Consider the following 23,941-nt stretch of genomic DNA (forward strand, 5'->3'; position numbering starts at 1 on the left):
TAGTTGGGTTTACGGGGAATGTGTGGCTTGGCTTGAACGTCTTTTCAAAATTTGGGTTGGAGGATACTTTGGAATCTTCTATAAGGGCATGGAGAATGTTCTCCCCCGGTAGAGGCTGAACATGCTGCCGTAGTAGTCGCTGCCTACAGAAACACTTTCCTCTGACCCTTGAATGGGGCGCGCAAGGTTAGCGTGAGACGCCCGGATCAGTGGTTCAACACCCAGGTGACGGACAGGCAGGGGGCCTTCTGCAGGACCGCTGCCAAGCGCTTGCCTGGATGGGTTTGTGGGGTCCATGTTGGGCCCTGGGGGTCGAGAGTTCAGCGTCCGGAGCTCCCGCTCTACAATTGGGTCGTACGAGCCTGGAAGTGTGGACTGGCGATCGGAACCATCGGGGTTATAGTCCATCATCCGATCCCCCTCTCCTGGATGGACAGAGAGAACCGTGTGAAAGTAATGTACATCATGAGTAAACCGATGATTTTCCCGACTTCTTTTTGACTCAAGTTATTGTTAGTGATAGCTGAGTAACCTGAGCCAGTTCCAAGCCCGGGTTGAGGCTGACTCACTTTGGTTTGGTTTGGTAACACTTTAGTATTCACCATTAATTAGTTGCTTATTAACATGCAAATAAGTAACATATTGGCTCTTAATTAGTCATTATTTAGTACTTAGTAATGCCTTATTCTGCATGGCCTTATTATACAACAACCCTAACCCCAACCCCAACCCTAACCCTCCAACCCTAACCCTAACCCTAACCCTAACCCTAACCCTAACCCTCTAACCCTAACCCTAACGATAACAAATAACTCTAAATTAAGTCTTTGTTACTTACAATATGTTCCCCATACTAAGGTGTTACCAAAAGTTTTATTGACATTATATTAAATGCTTCATGATTTATGGTTGCCAATCCTGATCCGTGCTTTAAGAAAAATACATTTATTAGTAAGTACTTAAAACAAAACTATGGATAAATGTTCACAGATAAGCCACGTAGCAGGTAAAAGACACATTTGTTAAAGATATAACACAAATTGTAGCAATTTGTTACAAAATTCTGTCGTTACCCTTGCATTAGTTGACGCTAGATGGGCGGTCTTAACTCCGCTAATATTTGACATCAATCCAAGCAGCTATGTGTGTGTCTACGTATTTACATGTTATGTATCTATATGTGCACAGCAGGAGAGCTGGTTAACTTATAGTGTTTGTGAGAATGGTAACGTGTTGTCTGAGTGACGTCAGTGAGTGAGTGGGCGAGAAGAAAGAGAAAGAGGGAGCGTGTGCACTGCGCAGTAAACTGGTGAACGGGTCCGGTTGTGTCCTGCAAAACTAATTATGAAGCAACCAGATTGTCACGAATCGGCGGCCTCGTCATTCTGACCCAAAAGCGGAGCTTAGCAGACCCATTGCTGGGTAAAGTGAAGGGTGTTACCCCCCCCACGAAAACATCCTCCCTGGAAGGAAGGTCTTCCCTGTGCTCCTCGATTACGGTCTGCACCGGAGCCAAACAGCAGGACAGGTGTATCAACCTCATTATTACCCGTCACTCTTTATAACTCCTTGTGCAGATCTGAATGCTTATTATTTAAATGTTTACCTATGTTTGAAGCAACGCTGGTAATACTAATCGTCACATTTGGCGAGGCTGTTTTAAAGCAACACTTGCAGCGTAGTGCCTCCCAAATACCTCCATACTGTGCTTCACCACCCTCTTTATTAAAGAGGGTGGTTACGCAGCCCTTTGATACACTTGTGATTCAGGGCTATATAAATAAACATTGATTGATTGATTGATTGATTGATTGATTGATTGATTGAATACTAATACAGTATTGAAATGTTCACCTCATTCAGGACTTTCAGACTTATTTCTTCACATACCAGTAAAAATTCCAGTTTTTCCTGTAATTTCACATTTTCTGTAATCAGAATTCCCATAATTCCAACTCACTTCACATGTTTTTATGTTGTTTTAAAAAGAAGCTATTCAAAGATTATTCATATGACATATGACAGTGTTTTTAGGAATCGGCTGCAAAAATAATGGTCTCTTCCAAGTTTTTTTGAACTGAGTTTACGGGCCGGTCTGGTGTCAATCCCAGGCCGGATTTGGCCCCCAGGCCACCTGTTGAATAGCACTGGATTAGACAGATATTGACAGGTGTGCCAAAAGTATTTTAAATAAGGCCAGTTATGTTAGTTTAGTTGAATTGGAACACAACTGCCATGGCCCGGGCGCACGTCAGTGCACATTCATGTGTGCGCTGCCAGGCGCGTGCCAGTCCGGCTGCAGCAAGCAGCTGCAATCCATCACCGGCAATCAACACACCTAAACCTGATGATGAGACCTGCCTCCATAAGCCAGCACAACCTGCTATCCCGGGCCAGAACGTAGCTACCTGTCCTGTACAGTAAACCAAACCCGTCTAGCTCCATGCATTCGTTTCTCTCTCAGTGTTTTCTCCCCCGTCGTGTTTATTTGTCTCGTGTCCTCCTTGTCGCCTCTCTGCAGCCTGCCTTCGTTCCCACGTCACGAGATGTGTGTCTCGTTTCCCCGCCTTCCCTCTGGTTCCCCGGCTGCATCTCGGATCTCGACCTCCAGCCTGGACACGGACTTTTGACGCCTCGCTTTTGCCCCTTCGTGCATGTGCTCACGGACCTACGAGCCTGCCTCGCCCCTATTGGACTTCCGCGCCTGTCGTTCAACACTACCGGTAACACACTACAACTAATCTCTACATATAAACGCACACATTTTGGATTAGTACACACACTTTTCATTTATTATTTATATATATTAAGTATTGATGGAAGCAGATCAGAATCATATCCATATTTAAGTGTTACTTCTTTCTAAAACTCCTATAGTCATATTTACATCAGCTAATGTCTCGTGTGGTACAAAGTGCTTGGATTCGAGTGTCCTTGAGTAGACAGGCAGAGCGCTGTTGAGACTGCCATAACATTCCTTAGATAAGGAGCACAGGGCAGTGCTGAGCTTGGGGGGACAGGAGGTTGGAGGGGAGACCGATCTGGACCGGGCTAGGGAACGCTTGGGTGCTGGGTTGGTCTCAGGTTTGTCCTCTAAGCTTTGAGAATAAACTACAAAATACCAACTATTGCCTGGAGATTGAATATAAACATCAGCGTATTGCCATAAAAAGAATCTGGGAGAGACCAGCAATTTGAATTCCCCATTGGAGGAATGCTGGTCGACGCAACAGTATATATATTAATAAACCTAGAGCTAAACGACATCCCTCCTGTCTGCGCCGTCTCCTTCCTCCTGTACACGTAACAACAACAAATTAATACAAAAATTAAAAAATCATCAAAATTATGTAAGATTAGGGTTAGTGTTGGATTTAAGCTGGTTGTTTATGTTGTTATTTATTTGCTCTCTCTTAATAAGCATTCATTCATTGGTTTGATAGAGTCCTCATAGTCACACAATTATATACCTTCTATTTTGTTTTTTTATTTGAAATGTATACAATTTGTTATTTTCCAGATTACATTTGGTCTCTATTGTGTATAAGTGTTGAAATGTCGGCATACATACCTGAAGGTCCTTTTCGGGCGCCCTTTTCATGGTGCCTCCCTGCCCCTCCTTTGGGTTCCACCTGGGGCTCAGTGGTCTCATCTTCTGTGTTCTCAGAGTCTGGAACAAAAACAGAAAGAAATTACGGGAGGTGCAAGAGGAGGAAATAAGAGGAGTAAGGTTCCTTTGGGGTACCTTAGTCCTCTTGAGTGGGAGATTTTTATGGGCTGAGAAATATATGGGAAATATATTGCCAATAGTATTTGGCCACCCATCCAAATGATGAGTTGGGCTTGGCCCCTTAGTTCCAGGGAAAGGAACTTTGAATGCTCCAGGATACCAAAACATTTTTGGACAATTCCATGCTCCCAACCTTGTGGGAACAGTTTGGAGCGGGCCCCTTCCTCTTCCAACATGACTGTGCACTAGTGCACAAAGCGAGGTCCATAAAAACATGGATGACAGAGTCTGGTGTGGATGAACTTGACTGGCCTGCACAGAGTCCTGACCTGAACCCGATAGAGAACACCTTTGGGATGAATTAGAACGGAGACTGAGAGCCAGGCCTTCTCGAACTAACATAAGTGTGTGACCTCACCAATGCGCTTTTGGAAGAATGGTGCACTGTATAAAAAAATCCTATTTTTATGGTTAATTTACTCTAAATTTCTACTGTCATTTTTCTATTTTTTTTTAATAGTTTATAAAACTGTAGAATTGAAGACATTATCTGTAAATAAACAATCCGCCTGTTATTTTAAGCAATATGCCAGTAATGACAAACTATGTATATTTCTTTTTTTTTTTTACAGAAAAATACCAAATTAATTATACATAGCATTTTCTGTTTTCTTAAATTACTTTCAAATTAAAGTAAAATTACAGTAACTATCTTTCATTAAATATGTAGCTTGTTATATAAAAGTATACGTCCATACTAACAATCTAACTAAATAAAGGTATTTTTCTGCAGAACTGTTTGCATCGTCACTTTATTAAAGGTGGTTGATCTTAACAATTCAGAAAACATCTGTAAAATAATGGTATTTTTTAGGGACGTCCGATAATGGCTTTTTGCCGATATCCGATATGCCGATATTGTCCAACTCTTTAATTACCGATACCGATATCAACCGATACCGATATCAACCGATATATACAGTCGTGGAATTAACACATTATTATGCCTAATTTGGACAACCAGGTATGGTGAAGATAAGGTACTTTTTAAAAAAATGAATCAAATAAAATAAGATGAATAAATTAAAAACATTTTCTTGAATAAAAAAGAAAGTAAAAAAATTCTAAAAACAGTTACATAGAAACAAGTAATCAATGACAATTTTTAAAATTAACTGTTAAAGGTTAGTATTATTAGTGGAGCAGCAGCACGCACAATCATGTGTGCTTACGGACTGTATCCCTTGCAGACTGTATTGATATATATTGATATATAATGTAGGAACCAGAATATTGATAACAGAAAGAAACAACCCTTTTGTGTGAATGAGTGTAAATGGGGGAGGGAGGTTTTTTGGGTTGGTGCACTAATTGTAAGTGTATCTTGTGTTTTTTATGTGGATTTAATAAAAAAAAAAAAAATTAATAAAATAAAAATAAAAATAAAAAAATAAAAAATAAAAAACGATACCTAAAATAAAAAAAACCGATACCGATAATTTCCGATATTACATTTTAACGCATTTATCGGCCGATAATATCAGCAGACCGATATTATCGGACATCTCTAGTATTTTTCTGTGGAACTGCCAGCATTGTCACTTCATTAAAGGTGTTTGATCGTAATAATTTGGAAAAAACTCTGTAGAATAAAGGTATTTTTCTGCAGAACTGTTTGCATCGTCACTTTATTAAAGGTGGCTGATCTTAATAATTTAGTAAAAATCTGTAAAATTACGATATTTTTCCGCAAAACGTTTCACGAAAATTTCTGTTAAATATAATGTTTTTGATCATTATTTGGTTTACAATGTTTTACTTTAATTTTATGGTTTTCATTTGGCAGTCGTAGCTGCCAGTAGATTTTTTTTTTTACAGTGTGGAAAATACCTATAAACACACTCCGCGACCTTGTGGACAGCCTTCCCAGAAGAGTTGAAGCTGTAATAGCTGCAAAAGGTGGACCGACGTCATACCGAACCCTATGGGTTAGGAATGGGCTGGCACTTCAAGTTCATAGACCTACTCAGTGGCCTCGTGGTTAGAGCAGGGGTGTCCAAACTTTTTCCACTGAGGGCCGCATTCTGAAAAATCAAAGCAAGCGGGGGGGCCATTTTGATATTTTTTATTTTAAAAACCAATAAAATATATATATAAAAAATATACATTTAGGCCTCCACTCAGGCTTGATCCCGGGGACCCAAAAGGGTTGTGGTCAAAAAAATATTAAAAATGTATTCAGTATTATTATTTGTATTATTATTCAAGTTTTAAATCTCTAGATCAACATTAGGTCTATCTGTCAATATAACGGTTTTAAAGATTTAAGTTGTATGCTCTTGTTGTCAAAGAAAACCCTGTTTTTTTATGGAAAAAATACAAAATATGCAATATTTTCACACAATACAATTTTTAAGTGGAATATTTGAGATTATATAATAATCGGAGCCTTAAAAAGGTCAATAACTCATAACAACATTGATTTTAATTCATTATTATTTTTTGAGCAATGACACTTAAAAACAAACAACACTAAAATTATTGGGGATCCAAATAGTTATAAAAAATAAATTATATATATATATTTTTTAAGGTTTACTTTTAACACAATAATCTAGAGATCAACTTCAGATCTATCCGTCAATTATATGTTTTATTGTTGTTTATGTTTTTCGTTTGTTCGTTTTAGGCCCTTTAAAAAAAACAGCTCCGTTTTTTATATGGCAAACACAAAATATGCAACATTTTCCCCCAAAAAATATCTCAAATGTGACGTAATTGGAGCCTTGAATAGGTCAATAATTCATAATGACATTGATTTTGATTCACTATTATTTTTTAAAGAAAGAAACAGCCTGCATGGCAGCTTTGTGTTATTAGAGTCAACATTGCGACATTTTCTTGTTACATTTTACCTGTTTGCTCTTTTATACCACTTATCATGTTTTTCATTTTTTTCAATCGTATTTTTAAAATGTACCGTGGGGCCGTTAAAAAATGACCTGCGGGCCACAAATGGCCCCCAAGCCGCACTTTGGACACCCCTGGGTTAGAGTGTCCGCCCTGAGATTGGTAGGTTGTGGGTTCAAACCCCAGAATGGGACCCATTACCTCTCTGCTTGGCACTCAGCATCAGGGGTTGGAATTGGGGGTTAAATCACCAAAAATGATTCCCGGGCGCTGCCCACTGCTCCCCTCACCTCCCAGGGGATGAACAAGGGTATGGGTCAAATGCAGAAGACAAATTCCACCACACCTAATGTGTGTGACAATAATTGGTACTTTAACATAACTTTAAAGGCCTACTGAAAGCCACTACTAGCGACCACGCAGTCTGATAGTTTATATATCAATGATGAAATCTTAACATTGCAACACATGCCAATACGGCCGGGTTAACTTATAAAGTGCAATTTTAAATTTCCCGCTAAACTTCCGGTTCGAAACGCCTCTGAGGGTTGACGTATACGCGTGACGTCAATCATTGAAACGGAAGTATTCGGACACCATTGAAGTCAATACGAAATAGCTCTGTTTTCATCTCATTATTCCACAGTATTCTGGACATCTGTGTTGGTGAATCTGTTGCAATTTGTTCATTGCATTATGGAGAAAGAAGCTGAGCAAGCAAAGAAGAAAGTTGTCGGTGCGAAGTGTCTATTTTGCCGGGTTAACTTATAAAGTGCCATTTTAAATTTCCCGCCACACTTCCGGTTCAAAACTCCTTTGGAGGATGACGTATGCGCGTGACGTCGCGAGGTCCACGGAAGTGTTTGGACCCTTTTGGACACAATACAAACAGCTCTGTTTTCTTCGACAAAATTCCACAGTATTCTGGACATCTGTGTTGGTGAATCTTTTGCAATTTGTTTAATGAACAATGGAGACTGCAAAGAAGAACGTTGTAGGTGGGATCGGTGTATTAGCGGCTGGCTGTAGCAACACAACAAGGAGGACTTTGTTGGACTTCCTACGTCTCCGGGCCGCCGACCGCATCGTCGATCGCTGGAACGCAGGTGAGCACGGGTGTTGATGAGCGGAGGAGGGCTGGTTGGCGTAGGTGGAGCGCTAATGTTTTTATCATAGCTCTGACGAGGTCCCGTTGTTAAGTTAGCGTCGTTAGCAACAGCATTGCTAGGCTTCGACAGGCGTCGAATACACATTAACCGTGTATTTACATGTCCAGTGTTTGGTTCGGTGTCTCCTGATAGTAGTATTGTTGATCTTCGGTCTATCCTTCCAGTCAGGGATTTATTTTATTTTGTTTCTATCTGCATTTGAGACAGATGCTATCACGTTAGCTCATGCTAAAGAGCTTCGTCGATGTATTGTCGTGGAGATAAAAGTCACCGTTAATGTCCATTTCGCCTTCTCGACTCTCATTTCCAAGAGGATATAGTATCCGAGGTGGTTTGAAATACAAATCCGTGATCCACAATAGAAAAAGGAGAGAGTGTGGATTCCAATGAGCCAGCTTGTACCTAAGATACGGTCAGAGCGAAAAAAGATATCTCCTGAACTGCATTCTAGTCCGTCACTCTAACGTTCCTCATCCACGAATCTTTCATCCTCGCTCAAATTAATGGGGTAATCGTCACTTTCTCGCTCCTAATATCTCTTGCTCCATCTAAACGACGGGGAATTGTGAGCAGCACTACCGCTTGTGACGTCACGCTACTTCCGGTAGGGGCAAGGTTTTTTTTTTATCAGCGAGCAAAAGTTGCGAACTTTATCGTCGATTTTCTCTACTTAATCCTTTCAGCAAAAATATGGCAATATCGCGAAATGATCAAGTATGACACATAGAATGGATCTGCTATTCCCGTTTAAATAAAAAAAATTCATTTCAGTAGGCCTTTAACATATGTGAGTCAAGGCAGGTGACCAAATATAGTTTTGGCAACATAGTTTATATCCCATGCATCCAATTGCCTGTCATAAATGTCTCATTGTCTCATTTTTAATCCCAAAAACGGCCTCCTTAAACCAACACATGAAAAAAAAAAAAGATGGGTGTGGAGAGTGAAACCATACATCTGTGAAAGAAACCCCATCCAAATGACATGGAGGACATTGCAATGGAGGTGAAACCACAAAAAAAGGGGTAAAGAAAAGAACGACGGACCAATCATGAGTCAAAAAGAGATGGGTTTTACCGTAGCTTTGTTTTCGGCAGGAGCGGAAAACTTCGCTTCCGTAGTGGCAGCAAGAGAGGGCAGACGGGAGAGCACCGTTACTATGGAAACCAGCATCCCTCTCACCCACACGACCAATCCTCTTCGTACCCATTCGAGGTTAAAAATCAGCGGTTGGCCCGGACAGATATGTCTACTGGTCAGAGCGCTCGGTCGCGCCTCATTGAGCTGCGCCCCGTCAAGCCAGATCCTGATTAGATCATTCCAGCAGGAGGGCCTAATAGTAGCAACATCAACAATCAGCATTAAAGTAATCACTCCGTTTGTCCGTTTTTTCCAGGCTGTCGATACACTTTCATCCACCCCGCTGCATTCAATTTAGGATTTCAGAGATTGCACGACGGAACTCATTTTTGTGGCGCGATCATGTACTCGTACTCTGGAGTGAAGCAGGACTCTGAAATTAAAAAAATGATCGCACGCGACGTCTCGATGGGGTGAGACGCCGTTCACTCGAGAGGCCGAGGGCATGATTGCAAAAGTGTTGCGTGGTGGGGGCTGGATGCACACCACTAACCACTCCCTGCTGTGGCACTTAATGGCAGGTCATGTACGGCAGCCAAAGTCATTACTTGGATAACTCAAAAAGGCTGACGTACGCAGGATGGAACACAATGCGGGGAAAGCTCATAATGACAACACACCATGGGTGAATCTGCCAAATGTCCTTGTGGAATGGCCGCTCCTCTGCAACAAGACAGAGCACAAAGTGTTACTCAGCAGCGACAAAGATTCTCTTGTTTGCATACAATGCAGAGTAGAGTCGTGGTCAAAAGTGGACATACACTTGTAAAGAACATGATGTCATGGCTGTCTTGAGTTTACAATACTTTCTACAACTCTTATTTTTGTGTGATAGAGGGATTGGCCACAGAACTTTCCTCCAGAAGGTCTTATCTTTCTCCATGTGATGTCAGATGAAACAAAAATTGAGCTGTTTGGCCACAATACCCAGCAATATGTTTGGAGGAGAAAAGGTGCACTGCAAAAAGTCAGTGTTCAAAAACAAGAAAAAAAAATACAAAGATTAGGGGTATTTTATTTGAACTTAGCAAAATTATCTGCCAATAGAAGAAGAAAATCCAGCTTGTCGAGACTTTCCAAAACAAGTAAAATTAGCTAACCTCAATGAACCCCAACATACCTTAAAACAGTGGTTCTTAACCTGGGTTCGATCGAACCCTAGGGGTTCGGTGAGTCGGGCTCAGGGGTTCGGCGGAGGTCAAAACACACCCGACTCATCGTGTAAATAAAAACTTCTCCCTATCGGCGTATTACGGATACGGCAACAGCAGAAGTCAGACTGATTTGCAGGTGTGTAATTTGTTGTGAGTTTATGCACTGTGTTGGTTTTGTTCTTTGAACAAGGTGATGTTCATGCACGGTTCATTTTGTGCACCAGTAATAAAACATGGTAACACTTTAGTATGGGGAACATATTCACCATTAATTAGTTGCTTATTAACATGCAAATTAGTAACATAATGGCTCTTAACTAGTCATTATTAAGTACTTATTAATGCCTTATTCGGCATGGCCTTATTATAACCCTACCCCTCTAACCCTGACCCTAACCCTAACCAAATAATTCAAAATTAAGTCTTTATTACTTAGAACAGGGGTCACCAACGCGGTGCCCGCGGGCACCAGGTAGCCCGTAAGGACCAGATGAGTAGCCCGCTGGCCTGTTCTAAAAATAGCTCAAATAGCAGCACTTACCAGTGAGCTGCCTCTATTTTTTAAATGCTATTTATTTACTAGCAAGCTGGTCTCGCTTTGCCCGACATTTTTAATTCTAAGAGAGACAAAACTTAAATAGAATTTGAAAATCCAAGAAAATATTTTAAAGACTTGGTCTTCACTTGTTTAAATTCATTAATTTTTTTTACTTTGCTTCTTATAACTTTCAGAAAGACAATTTAAGAGAAAAAATACAACCTTAAAAATGATTTTAGGATTTTTAAACACATATACCTTTTTACTTTTTAAATTCCTTCCTCTTCTTTCCTGACAATTTAAATCAATGTTCAAGTATTATTTTTTTTTATTGTAAAGAATAATAAATACATTTTAATTTAATTCTTCATTTTAGCTTCTGTTTTTTCGACGAAGAATATTTGTGAAATATTTCTTCAAACTTATTATGATTAAAATTCAAAAAAATTATTCTGTCAAATCTAGAAAATCTGTAGAATCAAATTTAAATCTTATTTCAAAGTCTTTTGAATTTATTTTAAAATTTTATTCTGGAAATTCTAGAAGAAATAATGATTTTTAGTCATCAAAATTCTAAAATTAATCTTAATCAGGAAAAATGACTAATGATGTGACATAAATTCTTTTTTTAAGTTTTTCTCTTCTTTTTTTCGGTTGAATTTTGAATTTTAAAGAGTCGAAATTGAAGATAAACTATGTTTCAAAATTTAATTGTCATTTTTTTCGTGTTTTCTCCTCTTTTAAACCGTTCAATTAAGTGTAAATATCATTAATTATTAATAATAACATAGAGTTAAAGGTAAATTGAGCAAATTGGCTATTTCTGGCAATTTATTTAAGTGTGTATCAAACTGGTAGCCCTTCGCATTAATCACTACCCAAGAAGTAGCTCTTGCTTTCAAAAAGGTTGGTGACCCCTGACTTAGAATATGTTCCCCTAGTGTCCAAATAACTCTAAATTAAGTCTTTGTTACTTAGAATATGTTTCCCATACTAAAGTGTTACCAAAAACATATAACTTTGTCTTGAATTTGAAAAAAAAAACATTTTATTTTTCACTAAAGAAGGGTTCGGTGAATGCGCATATGAAACTGGTGGGATTCGGTACCTCCAACAAGGTTAAGAACCACTGGCTTAAAATAAGTGCACTTTTCGTGGTAGAAAAAAAAAAATTAGACCTTTTTGCTCAATATGTTGAAAATTATTCTTAAATTAATTACATGCTAGTGCCATTATCTTGACATAATGATATGCGCTCGGCATCATGATTTGTTTTTTCATGCTTGAAGTAAGAAATGACTACTTTAAAAAAGTAGTTTTATACTTGTGAGTGTTGATGACACAGCTTTGCAACAGTTGATATTCTAGTTTCAAGCATGTTTTACTCAATATAGCTCATCAAATCTCAGCAACAAGCTGTAATATCTTACTGACATCATTTAGGACCAAAACCCTTAAAACAAGTAAAACACTCTAACATAAAATCTGCTTAGTGAGAAGAATTATCTTATCAGACAGAAAATAAGCAAATATCACCCTTATTTGAGATATTTCATCTTACTTAGATTTCACTTTTTGCAGTGTGAGGTCTTTAATCCCAGGAACACCATGCCTACCGTCAAGCATGGTGGTGGTAGTATTATGCTCTGGGCCTGTTTTGCTGCCAATGGAACTGGTGCTTTACAGAGAGGAAATGGGACAATGAAAAAGGAGGATGACCTCCAAATTCTTCAGGACAAGCTAAAATCATCAGCCCGGAGGTTGGGTCTTGGGCATACTTGCCAACCTTGAGACCTCCGAATTCGGGAGATGGGAGGGGGGGGCGTGGTTTCGGGGGCGGGGGGCGGGGTTGAGGTGCAGGCAGCATACCCCTTCCCCTTCGAGCTGTGTCCTGGATGAAATGAAATTTTTTTTTTCCAATAATTTGAGAACTTGCAAGCGTATTTCTTCATCTTAGTCGTCGTCGTTCTTCTGCTTCGTCTCCTTCTTGTCGTGTGCGCAGTTGTGCACTGAGCTCCAAAAGCCGTAGATGTTATTGTAGCGTCCCGGAAGAGTTAGTGCTGCGAGGGATTCTGGGTATTTGTTTTGTTGTGTTTATGTTGTGTTACGGTGCGGATGTTCTCCCGAAATGCGTTTGTCATTCTTGTTGGGTGTGGGTTCACAGTGTGGCGCATATTTGTAACAGTGTTAAAGTTGTTTATACGGACACCGTCAGTGTCACATGTATGGGCTGTTGACCAAGTATGTGTGACGACCGGGTCGCATAGTGATGCGGGTGTTCGTTCTCCCAGGAATGCAGATCGGGCTTCGGACACAGCTTGCAGGTAAAAAATGATTTATTTAAGAAATAAATAATACTGGAACAAACAAAAACGTGCTCATAGCACTTAAGGCAGAAACAAAAGGAGCTAGCGTGGGAGCTAGAAGGTAAACAGAGACTTTAGCGTGGAAGCTAGAAGGTTTAGAGCAGGAAACAAAAGTCGTCATCTGTTGTAAGGAAACAAACTACGAAGCAAGACCGACTGACTGGGAAGGCAGGCTTTAAATAATAATGTCAGTAATGACCAACAGGTGCGTGTCGGGAACCCCAGCGGCAGGTGAAAGTAATAAGTTGCTATGGTAACAAACACAGAGGTGCATAAACAGGAACTAGAATGAGACCGGGACTAACAGAAAAACATAAGTGACCCGAAAACCCAAACAGAACACGATCCGCGCCGCGGATCACAACAGTATGCCTTGCATTCACTATGTGCTTGAATTTAACGTTATCATTAAACCAGTCCAAAAAAATGATACAACGGGAGAAATTCGGGAAAATCGGGAGGGTTGGCAAGTATGGTCTTGGGCGCAGTTGGGTGTTCCAACAGGACAATGACCCCAAGCACACGTCAAAAGTGGTAAAGGGATGGCTAAATCAGGCTAGAATTAAGGTTTTAGAATGGCCTTCCCAAAGTCCTGACTGCTGAAGAAACAAGTCCATGTCAGAAAACCAACACATTTAGCTGAACTGCAGCAATTTTGTCAAGAGGAGTGGTCAAAAATTCAAGCAGAAGCTTGAGGATGGCTACCAAAAGTGCCTTATTGCAGTGAAACTTGCCAAATATTAACATTGCTGTATGTATACTTTTGACCCAGCACATTTGCTCACATTTTCAGTCGACCCATAATAAATTCATAAAAGAACCAAACTTCATGAATGTTTTTTTTCTGTGTGACCAACAAGTATGTGCTCCAATCACTCTATCACAAAAAAAATAAGAGTTGCAGAAATGATTGGAAACTCAAGACAGCCATGACTTTATGTCCTTTACAAGTGTATGTCAACTTTTGACCACGACTGTATGTGGTCCTCAAGTGGTACCTCGGTTTTGTACGCCCTACTATGTGTAGGATTTGGTTTCCTCCTAAATGTTTTAAGAGTTTATGTATACTCTCTCAGTTATCGCAAATATGGCGACACAAAGTAGTAGCCTGTTAACAATCTGTGGACTCGAGTAGGGACGGGTACCGAATTCGATACTTTTATAGGCACAGACCGAAGTCCGTCAAATTATAAAATGACATATTTCAATACTTTTGTTGAATGTGACGTCCCCGTCCGGTTTCTGACTTAGCACGGGCACAAGCACTTGGCCAAGAAACAAGCAGTAACTGACTCAGCCGATCCGCCTCTTGGTAATGTTACAATTTGTCAAGAAGGCTCTGAAAACTACAGTTTTTGACATATGCTAGCTCGATGCCAATTTACATTGGATTTGCCATCGACATGCTGAAGATTAGCATTGGGGATTTTACATGGCGATTTCAACACTTCCATATTTGGTAATCAAAACTAGAAAACCCAAAACCAGTGAAGTTGGCACTTTTGTGTAAATCGTAAATAAAAACAGAATACACGACGTCTACAGTTTCCAAAAACTATTTGAAATGTGTACTCGTCAGACCACAGAACACTTTTCCACTTTGCATCAGTCCATCTTAGATGAGTTCGGGCCCAGCGAAGCCGGCGGCGTTTCTGGGTGTTGTTGATAAATGGCTTTCGCTTTGCATAGTAGAGTTTTAACTTGCACTTACAGATGTAGCGACGAACTGTAGTTACTGACAGTGGTTTTCTGAAGTGTTCCTGAGCCCATGTGGTGATATCCTTTACACACTGATGTCGGTTTTTTGATGCAGTACCGCCTGAGGGATTGAAAGTCATGGGCATTCCGCTTACGTGCAGTGATTTCTCTGAACCTTTTGATGATATTACGGAGCGTAGATGGTGAAATCCCTAAATTCCTTGCAATAGCTGGTTGAGAAATGTTGTTCTTAAACCGTTCGACAATTTGCTCACGCATTTGTTGACAAAGTGGTGACCCTCGCCCCATCCTTGTTTGTGAATGACTGAGCATTTCATGGAATCTACTTTTATACCCAATCATGGCACCCACCTGTTCCCAATTAGCCCGTTCACCTGTGGGATGTTCCAAATAAGTGTTTGATGAGCATTCCTCAACTTTATCAGTCTTTTTTTGCCACTTGTGCCAGCTTTTTTGAAACATGTTGCAGGCATCAAATTCTAAATGAGCTAATATTTGCAAAACAATAACAACATTTACCAGTTCAAACGTTACATATCTTGTCTTCGCAGTCTATTCAATTGAATATAAGTTGACAAGGATTTGCAAATCATTGTATTTTGTTTTTATTTACCATTTACACAACGTGCCAACTTCCCTGGTTTTGGGGTGTGTACAACTCGGATAGATAAATGTTACAGTCGAACAGCTGGTGTGGAATAAAAACAATACTTACTGTACATATAAACACTTTACAGGGCTCAAAAGACAACTAAACAGCAAAGACTACTTCCTGACTACACCGTAGTCTATACACTACTGCCAGCTCATGTCTTAGAATTGCATCTACTTTACTATATAGTACAGTACAGTACTTGCAATTAAGACAAAGAAGTGTAAGAAAACAAGATATTTAAACAACACATTTTAACACACACAAAAGTATAAAAAATTGGTACAGTATCAATTCAAATGTTAAAAGGTTTTCATCCCTAATGACTCCAGTGCCCAAACAAAGAATATAACTCGTCGGTAACTCAGTCTTGTCGTGTTATTAATACACTGTGTGAGTCCAACTGTGTCCATTACGTCTCTTTGACAAGACAAACACTTGCCTGTGCTAGCTTACTCTCAACGCCACACAAGAAGTCACTCCTAGCTAGGGATGATGTTCAAAACCGGTTCTCCCGGTTGTTCGATAAGAAAAGAACCGATTCCATGGACTCAAATCCCTTTTTGAGAACCGGTTCCCGTTATCGAGGCCACTATAGTAAAGAAAAAGAGTTGGTTCTTTATTCGAATCCCTGGGAACGAATCGCGTCTCACAGAGCATTTCCTGTGGGACGGCAATGTTATGCCCATTTGATTGTGGACTCTTACTGACACCTTGTGGCGATATGAAAATACTACGCACCATTAGTTTGGGCACTTCCGGGTTAAGTAAACTGTTTAACTTGTTCATGTAACTCAATATTAAGGTGGAAAGTGGTTAAATTTGATACTAAGATGTTTATTGAAAAACGATTTTTGTGCACTGTTTCAATGGATGTTTTGAGGACTTAAAATGTGCCAGTCGTGTATTTTCACCATCGAAATAATTTTTTGGAAGAAGAATTGTTGATTGATGACTGTGGTCTTCTTAGTGTCATAGTGTGTGTAGTTAGTATGTTCCAATAGCAGCAGAAGTGCACTTTTTGGAGAGCTGTATTATTTTCAGTTTTGTGCCCAAGGGACTGATTTGATTTAACACCATATTATTATTTATACACCTATAGTGATCACAGAGACAGGTTGTTTTTGTGTTACTGTATATATTTGTTTTTCTGAAAAATCCCACTTAGTATACTTTGGGAAACAACAGTCAATATTGTTTTATTTTATTTTTTTAGGGGGGTAACAGTCAATATTTATTTATTTATTTATATATATTTTTTCTTATAAAATAAAAGTGAGCTTTTGTTAAACCAAATATTGTGTTTTTTTCCATATACAACAACCTGTCTGGATTCGATAAGAGAATCGATAAGGAATCGGTTCGATAAGAGGATTCGATAATGGGCTCGAACTCGATAATTTCTTATCAAACATCATCCCTACTCCTCGCGCTATGATCTCACTACTGGCAGACTCGTTGGTTCTTTGCTAACTAACAACGTTACACCACACAACTCTCTTGTCACCTTCTCCCGGGCAGAAGGGCGACATGCCAGTGGGGCCGGATCAAAAGGGATGTCGGAGACGCTTTGCCGAACAAAAAGTTGCTTTATTACAAGCGAATGTCATTATACAGGACTGCAGTACCCGGAGGAGGTCAAGTCAAAAAATGTGTTTCTCCTAACCTAGAGATGTTCTTGTGAAAGTGTCTGAAAAACAACTGATTTAAGTCACAACTTAAATGTTGGCTTTGAGCTAGACAGGTAGTCTCTTCTCAAGGATAGGGCTATCACTTTTGCATTCCGAAGTCCCAGTTAGAGCCTCTTTTCCTACAAGAAGTGATCCAATCCACCGGCGAATATCAAACTACGGGGCCTTATCTTATTATGTGCTCAAACGGAAATACCACTATTTAATTAAACTTGGTGGTTCACCTTCTCCAAGTTGGATATAAATCTTCACCATAAGCAAAACATGATAGGAGTTAATTATTTCACTTCAGTACGACTGCAAATTAAGCCACCATGGTGCCAGAGAAAGTTGTAAGTACCAGCACTTTGATAACGAAGGTGAGGAATATTTTACAATTCACGAAATAATTTCTAGCAAAGTACAGACCTTTGTCAGACTTTTTGGGAACAGATTACAAAGCAAAACTGAGGTACCACTGGATGAGAAAAAATTGGTTAGATGGACACTCAAAAATATTGAACTGCTGGTTCTACAAAACCCAAAACCAGTGAAGTTGACACATTGGGTAATTTGTAAATAAAAACAGAATACAATGATTTGCAAATCCTTTTCAATTTATATTCAATTGAATAGACTGGAAACATATATTTAATGTTCGAACTGAGAAACGTATTTTTATTTTTTTGTGCAAATAATCATTAATTTAGAATTTAATGGCAGCAACACGTTGCAAAAAAGTTGTCACAAGGGCATTTTTACCACTGTGTTACATGGCCTTTCCTTTTAACAACACTCAGTAAAGGTTTGGGAACTGAGGAGACACATTTTTGAAGCTTCTCAGGTGGAATTCTTACCCATTCTTGCTTGATGTACAGCTTAAGTTGTTCAACAGTCCGGGGGTCTCCCTTGTGCTATTTTAGGCTTCAGAATGCGCCACACATTTTCAATGGGAGGCAGGTCTGGACTACCGGCAGGCCCGTCTAGTACCCGCACTCTTTTACTACGAAGCCACGCTGTTGTAACACGTGGCCTTGGCATTGTCTTGCTGAAATAAGCAGGGGCGTCCATGATAACGTTGCTTGGATGGCAACATATGTTGCTCCAAAACCTGTATGTACCTTTCAGCATTAATGGTGCCTTCACAGATGTGTAAGTTACCCATGTCTTGGGCACTAATACACCCCCAAACCATCACACATGCTGGCTTTTACACTTTGCGCCTATAACAATCCGGATGGTTCTTTTCCTCTTTGGTCCGGAGGACACGACATCCACCGTTTCCATAAACAATTTGAAATGTGGACTCGTCAGACCACAGAACACTTTTCCACTTTGCATCAGTCCATCTTAGATGAGCGAAGCCGGCGGCGTTTCTGGGTGTTGTTGATAAACGGTGTTCACTTTGCATAGTAGAGTTTTAACTTGCGCTTACAGATGTAGCGACAAACTGAAGTTAATGACAGTGGGTTTGTGAAGTGTTCCTGAGCCCATGTGGTGATATCCTTTACACACTGATGTCGCTTTTTGATGCAGTACCGCCTGAAGGATCGAAGGTCACGAGCATTCAATGTTGGTTCCCGGCCTTTTTTCCAGATTCTCCGAACATTTTGATGATATTACGGACCGTCCGTCCATCCATCCATCCATCTTCTTCCGCTTATCCGAGGTCGGGTCGCGGGGGCAGCAGCTTAAGCAGGGAAGCCCAGACTTCCCTCTCCCCAGCCACTTCGTCCAGCTCCTCCCGGGGGATCCCGAGGCGTTCCGAGGCCAGCCGGGAGACATAGTCTTCCCAACGTGTCCTGGGTCTTCCCCGTGGCCTCCTACCGGTCGGACGTGCCCTAAACACCTCCCTAGGGAGGCGTTCGGGTGGCATCCTGACCAGATGCCCCGAACCACCTCATCTGGCTCCTCTCCATGTGGAGGAGCAGCAGCTTTACTTTGAGCTCCCCCCGGATGGCAGAGCTTCTCACCCTATCTCTAAGGGAGAGCCCCGCCACCCATAGGTGAGGATGGGAACGTAGATCGACCGGTAAATTGAGAGCTTTGCCTTCCGGCTCAGCTCCTTCTTCACCACGACGGACCGATACAGCGTCCGCATTACTGAAGACGATGCACTGATCCGATCCACTCTTCCCTCACTCGTGAACAAGACTCCGAGGTACTTGAACTCCTCCACTTGGGGCAGGGTCTCCTCCGCAACCCGGAGATGGCACTCCACCCTTTTCCGGGCGAGAACCATGGATCCGGAGCGTAGATGGAGAAATCCCTAAATTCCTTGCAATAGCTGGTTGAGAAACGTTGTTCTTAAAACTGTTCAACAATTTTCTCACGCATTTGTGCACAAAGCGGTGACCCTCGCCCCATCCTTTGTTTGTGAAAGACTGAGCATTTCATGGAAGCTGCTTTTATACCCAATCATGGCACCCACCTGTTCCCAATTAGCCTGTTCACCTGTGGGATGTTCCAAATAAGTGTTTGATGAGCATTCTTCAACTTTTCTCAGTCTTTTTTGCCACTTTTTTGAAACCTGTTGCAGGCTTCAAATTCCAAATGAGCTAATAATTGCAAAAAATAACAACGTTTTCCGGTTTAAACGTTAAATATCTTGTCTTTGCAGTCAATTCATTTGAATATAGGTTGAACGGGATTTGCAAATCATTGTATTCTGTTTTTATTTACCATTTACACGACGTGCCAACTTCACTGGTTTGGGGTTTGGTAAGTACTGAGTGACATAACACACTCAAGTAGCACGTTCTCACAATTGTTTCATCGACGCTGTTCAAGAGCAAATAACCTTTCCCACATAAATAATGCATTTGAACAGTGGGAATGAGCAGAGTTGTTTTTAATAACAGAAATATTTATGTGTCAGAGTGAAAAGGCCCTGACCAGCTGCTCCGTCAAATCACTCCTGTCCATCAGCACCACGGAGAGCAACCCACAATGACTCACTGTGTTGCAGTGAAAGTAGCAAAAGTGCAACAACAAAATAAACACGGTACATTGAAATGACTCATTTACCTCTCCATCCCCGCTCCACAATTTTTGCTTCTCATTGGCTGAATATATTTGCGCGGCTGTTGCCGGAAGGCTGATCGTGATCGCCTTATCAACAGGGAGCAGCTGCGTCAGAACAAACACGTTGTGGCTGAAAACCACAACGCCTGCCAGACACAATTGCTCGGGCAAATTTGCCGCCACCGGAGAGAGCGAGAGAGAGCAGACCGTAGGGGTTTGAAATCAAGTGTTCAAGCGGCCGCCTACTGACACACTTTCATCATCTTTAGGAATGCCCTATTATTCAGCGTGCGTTACAGTTGCCATAACAACAGATGACTAGAAATCTCTCCTCTGTACTTTTTCCACAAAAAGTATGATGATAATTAGCTCATTTGGTGTGGAAATACATCCCGAAATACACACCATCAGATATGCATCAGTAGACTCACCTGAAATCTCTTCTTGGACCAGATTTTCTTCATCCTGCTTTCTTTTCCAAAAGGACAAGATTACCTGTGGCATGCGCTCGCTCGCACAAAGCCGGAGTGCCAAGGGTGTGGCATGGAGAGCGCAAAAAAAAAAAACAACCACCAAACGGTATTCGGTTTATGCTCCCGCGCAACGTCGAGGCGACGGTGAGGAGCCAGGCGGTGGGAGGCGTCTTTGTGTCTGAGCGTGCATCCGACCGCTGACGGGAGCACCGTCCACCGAAATCACGGCGGGTGGGGGGGAGGCGGGGGGGGGGGGGGGGGAGCAAAAGCGCCGGCTTCGGAGCAGGGAGAGGAAAGAGGAGGAGGGGGGAAGAACGACTGAGGAGGAGAGGATGCTCGGGGGCAGAATGGAAATGGCAAAACAGAAAAAAAGAGGGGCGGATGATGCGTGGGCAACGCATCTTCTGGAAAATGCCAGCTTATTTTAATTACCTGCAGGGGTCACAGCTGCTGCACTGATGACTCTGTCAAACCATTCATTTTGAATGGCGTTCATTTTTCATCTAAATTAATCACGTTTTCATTTGTATGTGCAAAGAAACCCCAAAACAAAGTGAATATACACAGTATGTGGTGTTCGGGTCTGCGGGACCCGTTTTCATTTTTTATTCAAAGAAAAATGGTGCAATTAGTTAATTTTTCAAACTGAGACTCACTGACTTTGGCTCATTTTCTGTGAAGAACATATATCAAAATACATATTTAATGACCACACACACCATACACCCCCCCCCCCCCCTACACATTTCTATTACATATAAGATGTCCGGGTCCGGGGGAGGACAGAGTGTAGGTACACAGAACACCAGAGGGTCAAATGTGCGAGAAAATGAGAGCAGACAGTGTTGACAAACAATGTTGCAACCTTGTGTGGGAACCGCAGGTGCAGAAACACAAAAGAAGAATCCCTGTGGGATGCAGAAACTGGCAGAGAAATTGTCTGTGTAATGTTCATATTGTTGTTGCTCAGCCAGCGTTTGTGGGTCCGATGGACCCGTTGCATTTTGTGGTTTTTAAAGGCCTACTGAAAGCCACTACTACCGACCACGCAGTCTGATAGTTTATATATCAATGATGAAATCTTAACATTGCAACACATGCCAATACGGCCGGGTTAACTTATAAAGTGACTTTTAAAACTTCCCGGGAAATATCCGGCTGAAACGTCGCGGTATGATGACGTATGCGCGTGACGAAGTCAAAGTAACGGAAGTTATGGTACCCGTAGAATCCTATACCAAAAGCTCTGTTTTCATTTCATAATTCCACAGTATTCTGGACATCTTTTGCAATTTGTTTAATGAACAATGAAGGCTGCAAAGAAGACAGTTGTAGGTGGGATCGGTGTATTAGCAGCGGACTACAGCAACACAACCAGGAGGACTTTGTTGGAGCGCTAGCCACGCTAGCCGCCGACCTCACCTTGACTTCCTACGTCTCCGGGCCGCCAAACGCATCGGGTGAAGTCCTTCGTCCTTCTGCCGATCGCTGGAACGCAGGTGAGCACGGGTGTTGATGAGTAGATGAGGGATGGCTGGCGTAGGTGGAGAGCTAATGTTTTTAGCATAGCTCTGTGAGGTCCCGTTGCTAAGTTAGCTTCAATGGCGTCGTTAGCACAGCATTGTTAACCTTCGCCAGCCTGGAAAGCATTAACCGTGTATTTACATGTCCACAGTTTAATAGTATTGTTGATTTTCTATCTATCCTTCCAGTCAGGGCTTTATTTTTTTGTTTCTATATGCAGTTAAAGCACGATGCTATCACGTTAGCTCGTAGCTAAAGCATTTCGCCGATGTATTGTCGTGGAGATAAAAGGCACTGAATGTCCATTTCGCGTTCTCGACTCTCATTTTCAAGAGGATATAGTATCCCAGGTGGTTTAAAATACAAATCCGTGATCCACAATAGAAAAAGGAGAGGGTGTGGAATCCAATGAGCCAGCTTGTACCTAAGTTACGGTCAGAGCGAAAAAAGATACGTCCATCACTGCCTCTCAAGTCCTTCACTCTAACGTTCCTCATCTACGAATCTTTCATCCTCGCTCAAAGGCCTAGTGAAATTATTTTTTTAAATTTAAACGGGAATAGCAGATCCATTCTATGTGTCATACTTGATCATTTCGCGATATTGCCATATTTTTGCTGAAAGGATTTAGTATAGAACAACGACGATAAAGTTTGCAACTTTTGGTCGCTGATTAAAAAAAGCCTTGCCTATACCGGAAGTAGCGTGACGTCACAGGAGGAAGGATTCCTCACAATTCCCCGTTGTTTACAATGGAGCGAGAGAGATTCGGACCGAGAAAGCGACAATTACCCCATTAATTTGAGCGAGGATGAAAGATTTGTGGATGAGGAACGTTAGAGTGAAGAACTAGAGAGGCAGTGCAGGGTGTATCTTTTTTCGCTCTGACCGTAACTTAGGTACAAGGTCTCATTGGATTCCACACACTCTCCTTTTTCTATTGTGGATCATGGATTTGTATTTTAAACCACCTCGGATACTATATCCTCTTGAAAATGAGAGTCGAGAACGCGAAATGGACATTCACAGTGACTTTTATCTCCACGACAATACATCAGCGAAGCTCTTTAGCTACTGAGCTAACGTGATAGCATCTGGCTCCAATGCAGATAGAAACAAAATAAATAAATCCCTGACTGGAAGGATAGACAGAAGATCAACAATACTATTAAACCGTGTACATGTAACTACACGGTTAATAATTCTCAGCCTGGCAAAGCTTAACAATGCTGTTGCTAACGACGCTGAAGCTAACTTAGCAACTTAGCAACCGGACCTCACAGAGCTATGATAAAAACATTAGCGCTCCACCTACGCCAGCCAGCCCTCATCTGCTCATCAACACCCGTGCTCACCTGCGTTCCAGCGATCGACGGCGCGACGAAGGACTTCACCCGATCACAGATGCGGTTGGCGGCTAGCATCGGCTAGCGCGTCTGCTATCCAAGTAAGTACTCCTTGTTGTGTTGCTACAGCCAGCCGCTAATACACCGATCCCACCTACAACTTTCTTCTTTGCAGTCTCCATTGTTCATTAAACAAATTGCAAAAGATGTCCAGAATATTGTGGAATTGTTCGATGAAAACAGAGCAGTTTGTATGTTGACACATTGGGTACGAATACTTCCGTTGCCGTCGTGACGTCACGCGCATACGTCATCATACATAGACGTTTCCAACCGGAAGTTTAGCGGGAAATTTAAAATTGCACTTTATAAGTTAACCCGGCCGTATTGGCATGTGTTGCAATGTTAAGATTTCATCATTGATGTATAAACTATCAGACTGCGTGGTCGCTAGTAGTGGCTTTCAGTAGGCCTTTAATGCCTCACAATCAAACACTTTTATGTTAAAATACTGAACAGATGTTTA

The 23,941-nt window shown here is 41.3% G+C and overlaps 1 protein-coding gene across 1 annotated transcript in view; it reads right to left on the reverse strand.

Annotated features, from left to right (window-relative positions):
- The window catches only part of LOC133650060 (striated muscle preferentially expressed protein kinase-like), a 137,934-nt gene that overhangs the window by 81,177 nt on the left and 32,816 nt on the right, over window positions 1–23,941 (reverse strand). The window contains exons 2-3 of the mRNA XM_062046896.1: window positions 3,572–3,670; window positions 275–425 (exon numbers count right to left, since the gene is read on the reverse strand). Coding sequence (XP_061902880.1) covers window positions 275–425; window positions 3,572–3,670 — 250 coding nt within the window. The remainder of the gene's footprint in view (window positions 1–274; window positions 426–3,571; window positions 3,671–23,941) is intronic.

This window comes from Entelurus aequoreus, linkage group LG01, assembly GCF_033978785.1.
Source record: "Entelurus aequoreus isolate RoL-2023_Sb linkage group LG01, RoL_Eaeq_v1.1, whole genome shotgun sequence".
In the NCBI taxonomy this organism is placed as follows: domain Eukaryota; kingdom Metazoa; phylum Chordata; class Actinopteri; order Syngnathiformes; family Syngnathidae; genus Entelurus; species Entelurus aequoreus.